Genomic DNA, 12,727 nt, shown 5'->3' on the forward strand with positions numbered 1-12,727 from the left:
GAAGAAGAAGAAGAAGAAGAAGAAAGAAGAAGAAGAAGAAGAAGAAGAAGAAGAAGAAGAAGAAGAAGGAAGAAGAAGAAGAAGAAGAAGAAGAAGAAGAAGAAGAAGAAGAAGAAGAAGAAGAAGAAGAAGAAGAAGAAGAAGAAGAAGAAGAAGGAGGAGGAGGGAGGGGAGGAGGGAGGGAGGGAGGGAGGAAGACACACACAATCCAAGAGATAGCATCCAAGAGACAGCTGTTGCCTTTGGGGAATGCAGTGGGGGAGGAGTAGGAGGAAAAGGGATGTCAGAGACCACAGGTGGAATTAAGTTACTGATCATGTTTAGTTCAGGGTTTCTCAAAGTGTGCTCCCAGACCAGCAGCAGCAGCACCACCTGGGAACTTGCCAGAAATGCAGGTTCTCAGACTTTATCCCAAACCTCCTAAATCAGAAACTCTAGGGGTGAGGTCGGGCACCCTGTGTTTAAACAGCCCTCCAGGTGATGCTGATGCATGCTCAAGGTGAGCACCTCTGCCCTAGAGCAGGTGATGCTGACCCTGGAGGGCTGGGGACAACACTTGGAGGACCACCATTCTAGTTTGTGACTTAGGTACCTGGTCCACCAGCGTTACTATTACAATAAATAAGGAAAAACAAGTGGAAGAAGAGACAATATTGAGAGTGTGTGGTGAGCCTGGAACCAGATTAAAGCAATAGGCTGTTAAAGGGAAGTGCGAGAAAACACCCCACAGATATGTATTCAGCCCCTGTAGGTGCTGGGCTCAGGGCCAACGCGGCGGCCACACAAACCCAGCCCTCACCATCGTGTGGTCTGAAGGCCAACCTTTTCACAGCATAATCATACACACCACATGGTTTCTGTTCACAGTATCTTTTAATCCTCCCAGAATTCCCTGGGTGTAGGGCTGCTCTGCCCATTTTACAGATGAGGAGACTGAGGCTCCACTACTAGGGGCTGGAGCTGAGATGTGCAGTGCGGGTCACCTATCCTGAAGTCCTGTATGCTTTGCCTCCCCGCTAAGTCACCTCCCCTACCCTGCCTCTTCTCCGCCTCCACTCTTTGGTGCTATCGCTCAGATAGGAACATTCCTACATCGTCTCCATGATGTGCCACAAACATTTCATGGGAGCAAGTGAAAGTCAGCATAGCCTCCCCTGCCCGTTATCCTTAATAAGGAAAATAATAAAGGTCATTGAGGTAAAAGCACATGGCAGGTTCTGAAAGGTCGGAAACCATGTTACCCTCCCTTCCCTCCCACCAGCAAGTTCTGGGTCTGCATCAGCACTTCCTCTGAGACACATCTGTCAATTTATTCTTGAAATCAGACTTAGCCCTCCTGCAAAAGCTACTTGTATAAAAATACTTTAGAAATTGGTTTAAAATTATACACACACACACACACACACACACACACACTTATTTATTTATTTATTTATTTATTTATTTTATACACAGACCTAAAAGGAGAACAGTACTTAACAGCGTGAATATTATTTACTGGCAGGTGGGCAACGAAGCTGAGTTTCCCTCACAGCTTCCGGAGAGGGGGCCCTGCCTCTGGAATAGTGTCATTCTGGGGAGGGACTGCTAATTCCAAATTCCAGGTCCAACCTGAGCCCTGAGCACCTCCATGGAGGATCCGAGGATGTTCCCAGTCTGAACAGAAGATAAAAGCCATCTCTGGCTCAAGAGAGATGACAAAACTAGATCTGGACTTAACTCAGAACTTCCGCTTCAGAGCCGGGATCTCTCTTGTATTAGTTGCCTTAAATAGGCGGCTTCCAAAAGCACAGTTCATTCCAATAAAAAGTCCCAGCTTTTCAGAGGGGAAAAGCCACCTATCTTCTCCTTTCCCGCATACTAGACCATCTCTTGTTTCCCTCCTCTCTCCCTTCTTGGGTGTTAAGAACTCACCAGTAGGGTGACCAGAGTCCTGGTTTGCCCAGACCTACTCGGTTTCCTGAGATGCCAAAACCAGGACAGTCCTAGGTAAACTGGGACATCTGGTCATCCTATCCAGACAAGGACTAATGTCCAGTGGTTTTGGAAACCCCAGTTGTGGAGCCCACCCTCTGGTTCCCTCTCCTGGAATGTTCTTTGCCTTCTCTATTCTCCTAGGAGTTAAGGGACAGGCAAGAAATAAGAAAGACAGGAGTTGGGAGGAGGGGGACATATTCTAACCCCAAAGCTGAGCAGGGTTCTGCTGTTAAACCCCCACTGGTTGCCTGGGGTGACCACAGCAGCTGTCCCAAGGCATGTGGTCTCTATCTCAGGCTGGACTCTTAGCCAGCTCAGAACAAGGAGATGGGGTAGAAGGGAGAACAGGGAAGCTAATTACACACTTTAAAACTCCCTCACCTTGTCACCCACAAAGGGAGGGATCAAGGGAGAGGAAGACAATTAATTTTATCTTAGACCGAAGGGAATAGAAAAATAGGTCAAGTGGGCATGAATTTTCCCCCCTTAAAGCTTCCAGAGAGAACAGAGAATACAGAACATCTGAGGGTTGCCTTAAAGGGTGCCACGCTCAGATTAACGAATCCAAACTGGCCAGTCATGGAGGGGCCCTTTGCTCCCACTCCTACCCAGAGAACATGATTTCTAGCCAAAGTTTCCAGAAAAAAACATTAGGGGGAAAAATGCTCTCCAACATTACAGCTCATGTATTTTAGAGCTTCTTCGTGCCAGATACTGACTTGAGCATTTACCATGTGTGAACCCACTTAACCTCCCCAGGAGTCCTCCGAGACAGATGCTATCAGAAGCAGTATCCTCATCATATACACACTGAGGCTCTGGTGCCCAAAACAGCCTGGCGGGGGAGTCCCTCGAACCTGGGCCTGGCCAGTCCAGAGCACAGAATGCTTTCCTTCTCCTCTGTCATATTTCATGGCACCACACTGATCCTTCCCAAAGAGCTGAGTTAGCATTCTCCAAAATGTATTAACTGTGGGGCTTTTGGGCTTTGACGATCTCTGGATCGAACCCACTTTCCCGGTGGTGCCTTCCATTGTTGAGGGAGTGCATATGTGTGCTTGCTACTGGGGGCTGGGGGGGGCATATAAGCCCCAAGCACCCAATAGACATCCCCCCCAAGCCCCCGAGGGTTGCCTTAAAGGGTGCCACACTCAGATTAACGAATCCAAACTGGATTTCACTTTCAAGGGCCCACTGCTGCCCAACTTCTCAGGCATTGTAACTTCAGAGACCTTCTTTGGTCTGATAACCTCAAGCACACATATCCTTCCGTGCCCCCACCCCACCCCCTGTACCTAAAACCCACTGAAAACATAAAACGTTGGCATAAGGGCAGAGCAAATCTATATGATGGGCAAATGGGTGGCAAGAGGACTTTTCACTCACTGGGAGAACATTTATGGAGCACTTACTTTGTGCCAGGTGTGGTAGGGCTACGGTGGAGAACAAGGGTGACAAGCATGAGTGTCATGGCCTCAGAGCTTGACTTTTTACTGTGAATGGCAGAACCAACACGCTCCAAGCAAGAGAGCCCCTTTCCCCACTCCGGAGACCCCCTCCCTCGCTCTTCCCCATTCCTCTGACTGGTACTTAATTCTACCATTCCAGGACTGCCTACACACGCCCACAATCCTTCACCTAAACCCTAGAAGCCAGACGTGCTTTGGAGTTTAGAATTTGGTGCTTTTAAAGGGATATCCAGGGTAGGAATATAAAATGGGCACAGCCACTTTGAGAAAATGGTTTGGTCATTTTCTCAAAGTGGTCTCTTATAAAGTGAAACGTATACTTACCGCACACCCCAGCAATCTGACTCCTGGGTATTTACTTACCCAAGAGCAATGGGATGTATGTTCCCAATGTTCCCACTAAAGCTCGTCTGCCAATGTTTATAGAGGCTCTAGTCACTATCGCTCAACCTAGACACATCCCAAATGTCTTTCAACTGGGAAATGGATGAACAGACTGTGGTCCAGCCATCCCATGGAATATTACTCAGCACTAAAAAGAAACGAACTACTCATACGCACAACAACATGGATGGATCTCAAATGGCTGCACGAAAGAAGCAAGGCTCCAAGCGCTACCTACAGTATGATTCTACTTATATGACCTCCTGGAAGAGGCAGAAACGTAAGGATGGAGAACAGATCAGTTGCAAGGGTCTAGGGTAGTGCTGACTCAGAAAGCATTACGAGATATCGTGGGATGATGAAACTGCTCAATCTTTTTTTTTTAATTTCACTTTTAGGGGGCACCTGGGTGGCTTAGTCGGTTAAGTATCTGCCTTCAGCTCAGGTCATGATCCTGGAGTCCTGGGATCGAGCCCCGCCGCACTGGGCTCCATTCTCAGCAGGGAGCCTGCTTCTCCCTCTCCCTCTGCCTGCCTGTCTGCCTACTTGTGATCTCTCTCTCTCTCTCTCTCTGTCAAATGGATTTTACTTTTAAGTAATCTCTCCACCCAACATGGGGATCAAATCCACAACCCCGATATTAAGAGTCGCACACTCCACCGACGGAGCCAGCTAGGCACCCTGAAACCACTCCCTATCTTGATTTTGACAGGGGTTATGCTACTTCATATGTCTGTCTGTGCATATGCACGTGCCTGTCAAAACTCAACAGTACTGTATGTAAAAAGGGTGAATTTTGCTATCAGTAATTTATACCTCAATAAACCTGATCTTGGAGAAAAAGAAGAAAAAGGTCCCAGGATGAATCTATGATATGACCTGGCTACTTCCAGTGGAACCCACAGACCACAGCAGGGGCAATCCCTAGGAGCTTGGTGGAAAGGCAAAACCCCAGGCCCCACCCCAAAACTGCTGGGCCAGTTTTGGTTAAAATCACCATTTTAACAAGACAGTCCTCACACACATGAAAGTTTGGGAGACACTACAAGACATACATAACACTCCCAGTAGGGAGCTGGAGCAGCACCCCATAATCAAGCATATCAAACATTTCTGCATCAAAACACACCAAAACGCACACCATGTGGGATAAATTAAGACTGTAGGTAAAGACTATAAACTCAGGTCAATTCAAGGTAGGATTTTAGCCCGATATGATCTGATGTTTCGGTTTTCAGAGCTTTTGCGGTTCGGGGATTGCAGAGGAGGGACGGCACCTTTGTGGGGGGAAAAAATCCCAATGGAAAAGCCAAGCTAACTCTTACTTCTCAGAATTCTGCTCTTCTGGAATTACCAGCCGTCCAGGTCTAGTAGAAGTATCATGGGGTCATACTGTCTTGCCTTCTATAGTAGTATCTTCTAGCACATTCTACTTTGCAGGACCAGCGGAGGCTGATAACATGCTCCAACTTCACCCAGGGCTCCCTCTGGTTCCCATACAGAACATTCCTCTTTTAAAAAACTGGGGAACACCAATCGGCCAATGTCCATAGGTTACCTGGTGTGATGGGACTCGGCCCCTTGTTGAGATTGCCAAAGACACGGGTGAAAAGCTGGAATCCTGCATGCGATTCAGGAGACCGAGTGTGACAGCACAGACCTGGGTCCGCGGCTCTTGCAACGGCCCCAATTCCTACATCGTGCTCAGTGGGAGATCTGCTGGCATCAGCTCGACTGGGGGAAGATGATATTCACATTGGCGTTTGGTAGCACATCAGAAGGAGTGAGTGGCATTAAGTGGGGGCTCTGGTAAGGTTGACAGATGCGCCTTATTGAGCTGACAGATTTGAGCTCCTTAGAAGCCAGCACCATCACGGCCGCACTGAAATCAGACTCCCAATCAACGAAAACATGGAACCAAGGTGTGTTATCAAGACGGACTGCTGCCCAGCACACTCCAAGAGAAAAAGGCAGCAATGTAAATCTGAACATCAAAGACTTCCATTTGGGTTTTCTTGCTTCAGAAGACAAAACTAAAATGAAGGAGAACCCTTAATTCTCATGGCTGGCTTCAAGCTTGAAGGCACTGTTGAGAATAGGGTGCAAAAGGGTAAAAGGCATTGCAGTGGCAAAGTGTCTGAGGGCATGGAGACCAGAAGGCTGCACCCTCCCCCAGCATGCCATGCTGGAATTTACATTTGGAAGTAACACTCTTAGGCCCTACGAGCATACAGCCAAGTTCACGGAACATTCGCTCACTCCTCCATGAGACAGTGAAGAAGGTGCTTTCCATAGTCAGCTACACCCTTAGTGGATGCTGTTTCCAAATACACGCCCTGCTCCACATGCATCCAAGAATGGCAGGGGCAGTTACATTCCTATGTACAGACCCAAGAGGAATGTAAAAAAAAAAAAAAAAAGTTCAGCCAAAGACATGTACGAGAATGTTCCTAATGACAAAATTTGGAGACTACCCAAATGCCCCTCACAAGTAGAGGGGACAAGTACATTGTGGTAGAGTCACACAGTAAAATGCCACAGAGCAACGAGAAGGAGCAACCTACAACCACTTGCAGCAACCTGGATGAATCTCACAGGCGTGCTGTTGAGCAAAAGAAACCAAACACAGTAACACAGTCTGCGACTCCATTGACAGGAAGTCCAAATGGAGGAAAATGAGCCTGTGGGCTTAGAAGTCAGGGTAGTGGCTAACTCTGTGGTGTGAGTGGTGGGGAGGGGGTCTGAGGGGGGGCTTCTGGGGAGCTGGTCACATCCTCTTTCTTGTCCTGGTACTGTTTGCCATGATTGTGGTCACTTTGTGAACACATATTAAACTAGACTTGACTTAGGTATTTTGTACCCATATATTAGACTTTATTCTAAAAGTTCAGAATAAGTACTGAAAGACATTATTTTAAAGGGCAGGAGTGTTTGGATACAGAAGCCAACAGCTGCCCTGCTACCCTGGCTCGTCAGCATTTCCACAGCCCATCTCTTTGCACTGGTCCCGAGTCCCTTATCCAGCGGCCCCCACCCAGTTCTCTGTCCCCTCTCCTTTCATCCTCCCACCCCCCAGAAAGCTTAGACCTGGATTACCCTGCTTGGTGACAGATTAAGGGGGATGGAGAGCTTTCCCTTCCAGAGTGGGGCTGTATAATATGTTTGCTGCCTCGGGCCAAAAAGGGAATAAAAACTGTCTGCAGAGAACAAAATGCACAAACTCATCACAAAGCAAGAAAGCCAAAGAAAACGTAAAGTACCAATGGAATGCTCCCAAATCACCTGCATCCCTCCCCAGAGATCCTTCCTTCTGAGGGGTCCCTGGCAATCCCCTCCCTCTCCAACAGCTCTCTGATCGGCTCTCAGGATTCAGTCTGGACGGGGTGAGCTGAGGACACATTAGGACTCCCACCTCCTTCCTTTCCTCTTAGAAGACTCCAAATCCAGGCTCCAGAAGGCGATCTAAAGCCATTTTCAACATGGAAACCTGTCAGCCCAGTGATTCCCTCCTAAACACCCCCTGGAGTTATTTGAGCATGCACACATTGACACCTTGCCACCCTCCAAGCCCCCACCACTCCCGGGGCGGAGGATGGGGAGGCAGGCAGAGTGATCACAAGACCCCTGAGCATTTCAGTGGGTCTTCACGAGGTTGGAACTTGGGAGGCAAAGACCGGGCTCCTGGTTCATGCACCAATCAAGATGACATCGTGCTTAGGAGTGTGCCCCTCCAGAAAGACCCCAGCTGAACCTCCTAATTTTCACCACCCTCAAAGTAGACTGTTCACACACTCCAAAACCTCAGAGCCCTCCTACAATTTCAGCACCCAGAAGCCAAAAGCTTGCTCAATTTTGAGTTCCCCTAAAAATGAATCCACCAGCCACAGAGCTCCTCAAATAAGCAACCCCAGGATCACCTGGGGCCCAGTCCTGTTGAGTATGTAACAGTGGAAACCAAACACAAAGGAGTGGGGGCTCATCTCGGAGCCCCAGGGGCCCATCCAGCCCCATTCATTTGTACACGGAGGGCAGCCAGTTGGAACCAAGCCGAGGAGCAGCACATTTGGGCATGGTACAGTGGCCAGTCAGCCTGGGGAGCAGGGTGCATCCCCCCACTTGGAATCTGGGTCATGCTTAGATAACTGCTAGAAAGCCCGACTAATTACCCATCCTTGCCTGCCTACATCTCAACAGATGTTAAGCCCTCCTCAAGGTTTATTTCAAGCAGACACAGATTTAAAGAAACACAAGGGGATCTGCATTTTGATAGCATCTCAGTAGAGGAAAATGTGGTCTTCACCTTCTTCCTCCAGATCTTTGATTTAAAAAAAAGAAGGCATTTACCTGCCTCGAGGTGTCCACATGGAGGCTGATTCTCCTGGTGTCCCCTCCCGGTTTCCCTAGGGTGGGAGAAGCTGAATACAACCCAAGGCCTGACACCATACCTAGGAAGGACCTGCCACCTCATTTCCTCTTGCCCTATCTTCCTTATTGAAAGAGTCCATTTGGGTCTTCCAGGTCAGGGCCCCAGATGGCGCAAATAGGATGTTTTCTACACCCCAACGATGATGAGGTCCCCGGGCAGTGCTTGAAGGAAATGGGACCGGCAGACATAGGGGAGAATAAGTGCCCCCAACCCACCACTGCTTTTCCCAGATCGGGGCCAGTGGCCCACCCTGGGATATGAGCTCTGGCCAGTGCTAGCCCCTCCGTGTGAAGGCCACGTGTTCTTCCACTGGCTCTTGGCCCCGGGAACCCCTAAGTGCCCTGCCCTAAGAGAGCGGGCCCCCTCTTCGGGGAAGGCAGGGGTGCAGAAGTCAGTGAGCTGGGTTCGGGCTCCAGCTCTGGAGGCTCCCGTGCATTCCAGTGAGGGCCACCTAAGGAAACGCAGCCAAAGCCAACACGGTTCTCCTGCCCTGGCCAGAGAGCCCAGGCCCCGGCCGGGTCCATGCTCATTTGGGAAAACTCTGACCCATCCAGAACTGGCTCTGAAGCTCCCACCCAGGCCCCTGTTACGACCCCAGGGCCCAGCCCTCATTCTGGAATCGGTCCTTAGGAGGAATCCACTCCCCCGGCTCCCCCATCCCAAGCCTCCACGGTAGCTCAACCCAGCTCGGGGTGGAGAGATTCTCCACACTCCTCCCCGGTGCCCCCTCTCCCAGCCCCTGGAAGACCCCCCCACCTCCCATCAACCCCCGGGTCTCTCTCCCAGCCTGGAAGAGGGGAAGCGGAGGGAGGAGGGGAGGCGCAGCTGCCGGGGTTCGCTGCCGGGTTCGGGCAAAGGATATGGCCATTCGGTGATCTTTTTGGCGTATTTTCTCACCACGTTGTCCTCGCTGAAGAGGAATAGAGACCGGTTGACCGTGAGGCAGTTCTGTCGGACGGGGATGGGGTTGTAGAGGGCCATGGTCCGCGCTCTCTGCGCCATTGACTGCTTGTACATCCTTTGCGCCCCGGGCTGCCCGCCCTGCCGGCTGCCCCCGGCTCCTCGCCCGCCTCCGGCGCCCACGACCACCCCGGCGGCTGCCCCGGAGCCTCCTCCCCCGTAGCGGGCCGGCATCTCGTCTCCGAAGCGGGCCATTCTGCAAAGAGCAAAGGGCTCCGGGTTACGCTGCGGCGAACGATGCGGAAGACGCCGCCGCCGCCGCCGCTGCCGATGCCGATGCTGCCGGGGTTGCCGGGGCTGTCAAGACGGCGGCTGGAGCTGCGACTGCGGAGACGCTCCACGGCCCAGCCCATCGGGCGGCGGCGGCTCGGCGCCTCGGGTCGGGGGCTCACAAGGCGGCTGCCCGGCCCCAGCCGGGGAGAGCGGCTCGGGACATCTTCCTGGCTGACCCCGGAGAAGGAGGGGCGGAGGAGGGTGCGGGGGCGGGGCGCGGGGGCCGGGGAGGGGGAGGGGAGAGGGAAGCGAGGCAAAAAATAACCGAGGAAGGAATCCAGGCAATCCCCAGTCCACCCACTCCGGGGGGGAAAAAAAAAAAAAAAGACAGTTAAAAAAAAAAAAAAAACAACGCACACCCCCTTTAAGACGCGAACGGTTTGCAAAGGACGCCCCCCCGGGACGCAGTGGAAGCTTCAAATTCCTCCGAGGTCCGGGTCAGGCTGGCATCTTGCAAAAGGAGTGCGCTCGGCCCATTAGAAAAAATCTTTATTGCAAAAATAAAAATAAAAACCAGGTCTTTGCAGGGGGGAGGGCAGCCCCCCAAATTAAAAAAAATCCCCCTGTTTTGCTTGAGTTTCTAGACCTTAAAAAGGCTGAAAGATCTGTAGCCAAAAAATAAAATTAAATGAAAAGAAAGAATATTAACGGGAAAGGAAAGAAGGGGAGGGGAAGGGAAACGCTCCGGAGGGCTCTTTTAAGGAGTCTTGAAGCCGCAGGGTCCGGGTGATTTTTTTTTTTTTCTTCCTGAATCACCAGCGGCTCTCTTCTGCTCACGAAGGAGTGTGAGTGTGCGTGTGCGCGCAGCCTTTCGCTCAACCGTGCTTCATCTTGGGGTTAAATTGCAGCAATGAAATCCTGAAAATTCCCAACAGGGGAAAAAGAGAGAGAGGGAGAGAGAGGTATGCGCCGTTCGCTTAGCCACTCAGTAGCTGCTCCCGGATGCTGCAATGCCTAGCGTTCCCCCCACCCCCCAATGCCTCCTCCTCCTCCTCTAGGTTTTGCTAAAATAAGACTGGTGTGGAGGGGTGGGGGAAGAGAAAGGAAGAAGGAAAATGGGCTCAAAGGTCTAAACCACTGGCCAGCGAAGCTCCAAAGAGGAGCGATTGATGAGTTTAACGGGAGAAAGACCCACCCAGAATGTCGACACATGATGGCCCGCGACCAATCGCGGAGCCGCGAGGGGACCTGGCTCAGCGGAGTTTGTGGGGGAGAAGAGGGGAGAGCCGGATGGTCGGGAGGCAGGGGGGAAGTTGGGACGACAGATTCCTGCTCCCCTGGGACGAAACCTTGTTTTCCAATGGGTTCCATTTCGATTGCAGACAACCGGACACTCTCAGCAGCTTGCAAGGAGTACGTTAGGGAGGAAGAAACTTAATGATAAAAAGAGAAGGAGATTCGTGTCCAGGAGTGCAATTAGTCTCTAAACAAATCTGGTCCGTTTAGCAAAAGACACATTTTTGAGGAGAACGATTTGGGGGCGCACTTCTGTCAAAGTTTCAAGTCACAGGGGCCGTGAAAGCTGGAATAAAAGGCTCAGCTCCTCTTTGAAAAGACTCCAGAGGTGGCAAATCTTAACTGCTAGAGGCAGATAACTAAACCAGATCCTAGTGGGCTGGATAGGGCTTCTGGGTGGTATACTCGGCATGGTGTTCACTTCCCTCCGGAACCACTGAAGTTTATTTCCCATTCTCCTTTTTATATTGCGAAGTTGAATAAACACACAGAAAAATGCCTAAAGCATAAATGTACAGTTGAAGACTTTGCTGTGAAACCAACATTCTTGAAACCAACACTCAGGTCCAGGGCTACAAATGGGACTTTGCCAGCTTCCCAGAAACACACACACGTCTTCTTCCCCCAGCAATAATCACTATTCTGACGTTATACTATTAATAACCTTGCTTTTCTTTATACTTTTCCTACCTTATTGTGCATTCCCAAACAGTGTAGTTCTACTTGACATCTTTTTGGATTCTTACATAAATGGAATCATACAGTGTATATCCTGTGATGTCTGGTTTCTTTGGTCCAATATCATGTCTTTAAGATTCATCTGTTGTCATGTGTAGCTGTGATTGATTCACTTTCACTGCTACATAGTATTCCACTGAAAGAGTATGCCACAATTTGTTTATCCATTATCCCCTTGATGGACATTTGGATTGTTTCCAGTTGGGGCTTTAAACACTCCTGCCTCAAATACTCTGTGCCTATGGGCATGCATTTCTGTAGGAATAGCCCTAGGAATGGAATTTCTGGGTCCCAGGGTATGCCTACCTTCAGGTTTGTAAAATGGCACCAAACTGTCTTCCAAAGTGGATGTACCAAGAAACCACTGAATTTTTAGAAAGCCATGTATAGACTTGGAAGGCAGGGGTGAGGGTAGGGGTTGGGGAACTGGATGAAGAAGGCAAATACTTTTTTAAGCCTTAGCTAGTTGAGTTTGAGTTGATCCCCCGACCCCCATCAGTATTTGAGTTCTTTGGAACATTCTAGAAAAGATACATCTTTATATAAATTCCCCATTCTGTGCCTGTGAGTCATCCTTTACAGGTTGCTTATAGCATTTTCAAGATTTTCTAGCTTGTCAAAGTATGGACAAAATGATAAAACCAAGAGCAACTAGAGTTGCAAGGAGATAGGGCATACAGGATTCTCGACAAATAGTAATGATTTTTGTACTTCATGTTGTTTCATATCTTGAGAGAAAATGATAGTCAGTGGGAAACAAGAAGTAATCCCAGGTGCATGGATGCCAAAGGTCAGTCATGTAAGAAGATCGTGCCGTGCAAAGCAAACTTACAATAACTTGTTTTTATGGACTTTCCTGGGGAAGACAGTTGAGTTTCCTGGCATTAGTATTATCTACACAGATTTCTAAAGACCCCAGAGTTTTTCAAGAAAGAGTAACCTCTCATTGGTAAAGTCCTTATCAGGGTAAAGATTCTATGGAGTCTTCATAGAAGCCCCATTTTACAGATGAAAACACTGAGGCTGAGAGAGGTTTAAAAACTTACCCAGGGGGTGCCTGGGTGGCTCAGTTGGTTAAGCATCTGCCTTCAGCTCAGGTCATGATCTCAGGGTCCTGGGATCGAGCCCTGCATTGGGCTCCCTGCTCAGCCGAGAGTCTGCTTCCCCCTCTCCCTCAGCCTGTCTTCCCCCTCTTAGGTACTCTCTCTCTCTGAAATAAATAATTAAAATCTTAAAAAAAATAATAAAAATAAAAACAAAAACT

The 12,727-nt window shown here is 49.6% G+C and overlaps 1 protein-coding gene across 6 annotated transcripts in view; it reads right to left on the minus strand.

Moving 5' to 3' along the window:
• The window catches only part of CACNA1A (calcium voltage-gated channel subunit alpha1 A), a 211,941-nt gene extending 201,958 nt beyond the window's left edge, over window positions 1-9,983 (minus strand). For 5 of the 6 annotated variants that reach the window (XM_025863270.2, XM_025863269.2, XM_073887697.1 and 2 more), the window contains exon 1: window positions 9,119-9,631. In XM_025863270.2, coding sequence (XP_025719055.1) covers window positions 9,119-9,411 — 293 coding nt within the window. In that variant the 5' untranslated portion in view covers window positions 9,412-9,631. Of the gene's footprint in view, window positions 1-9,118; window positions 9,632-9,848 lie in introns of those variants that run through there. The other variant, XM_073887694.1, reaches the window with a different exon arrangement.
• Between the last annotated feature and the right edge of the window lie 2,744 nt (window positions 9,984-12,727).

Source organism: Callorhinus ursinus, unplaced genomic scaffold (assembly GCF_003265705.2).
Source record: "Callorhinus ursinus isolate GAN/ISIS: 27379988/994484 unplaced genomic scaffold, GSC_fseal_2.0 scaffold82, whole genome shotgun sequence".
NCBI classification, from domain to species: domain Eukaryota; kingdom Metazoa; phylum Chordata; class Mammalia; order Carnivora; family Otariidae; genus Callorhinus; species Callorhinus ursinus.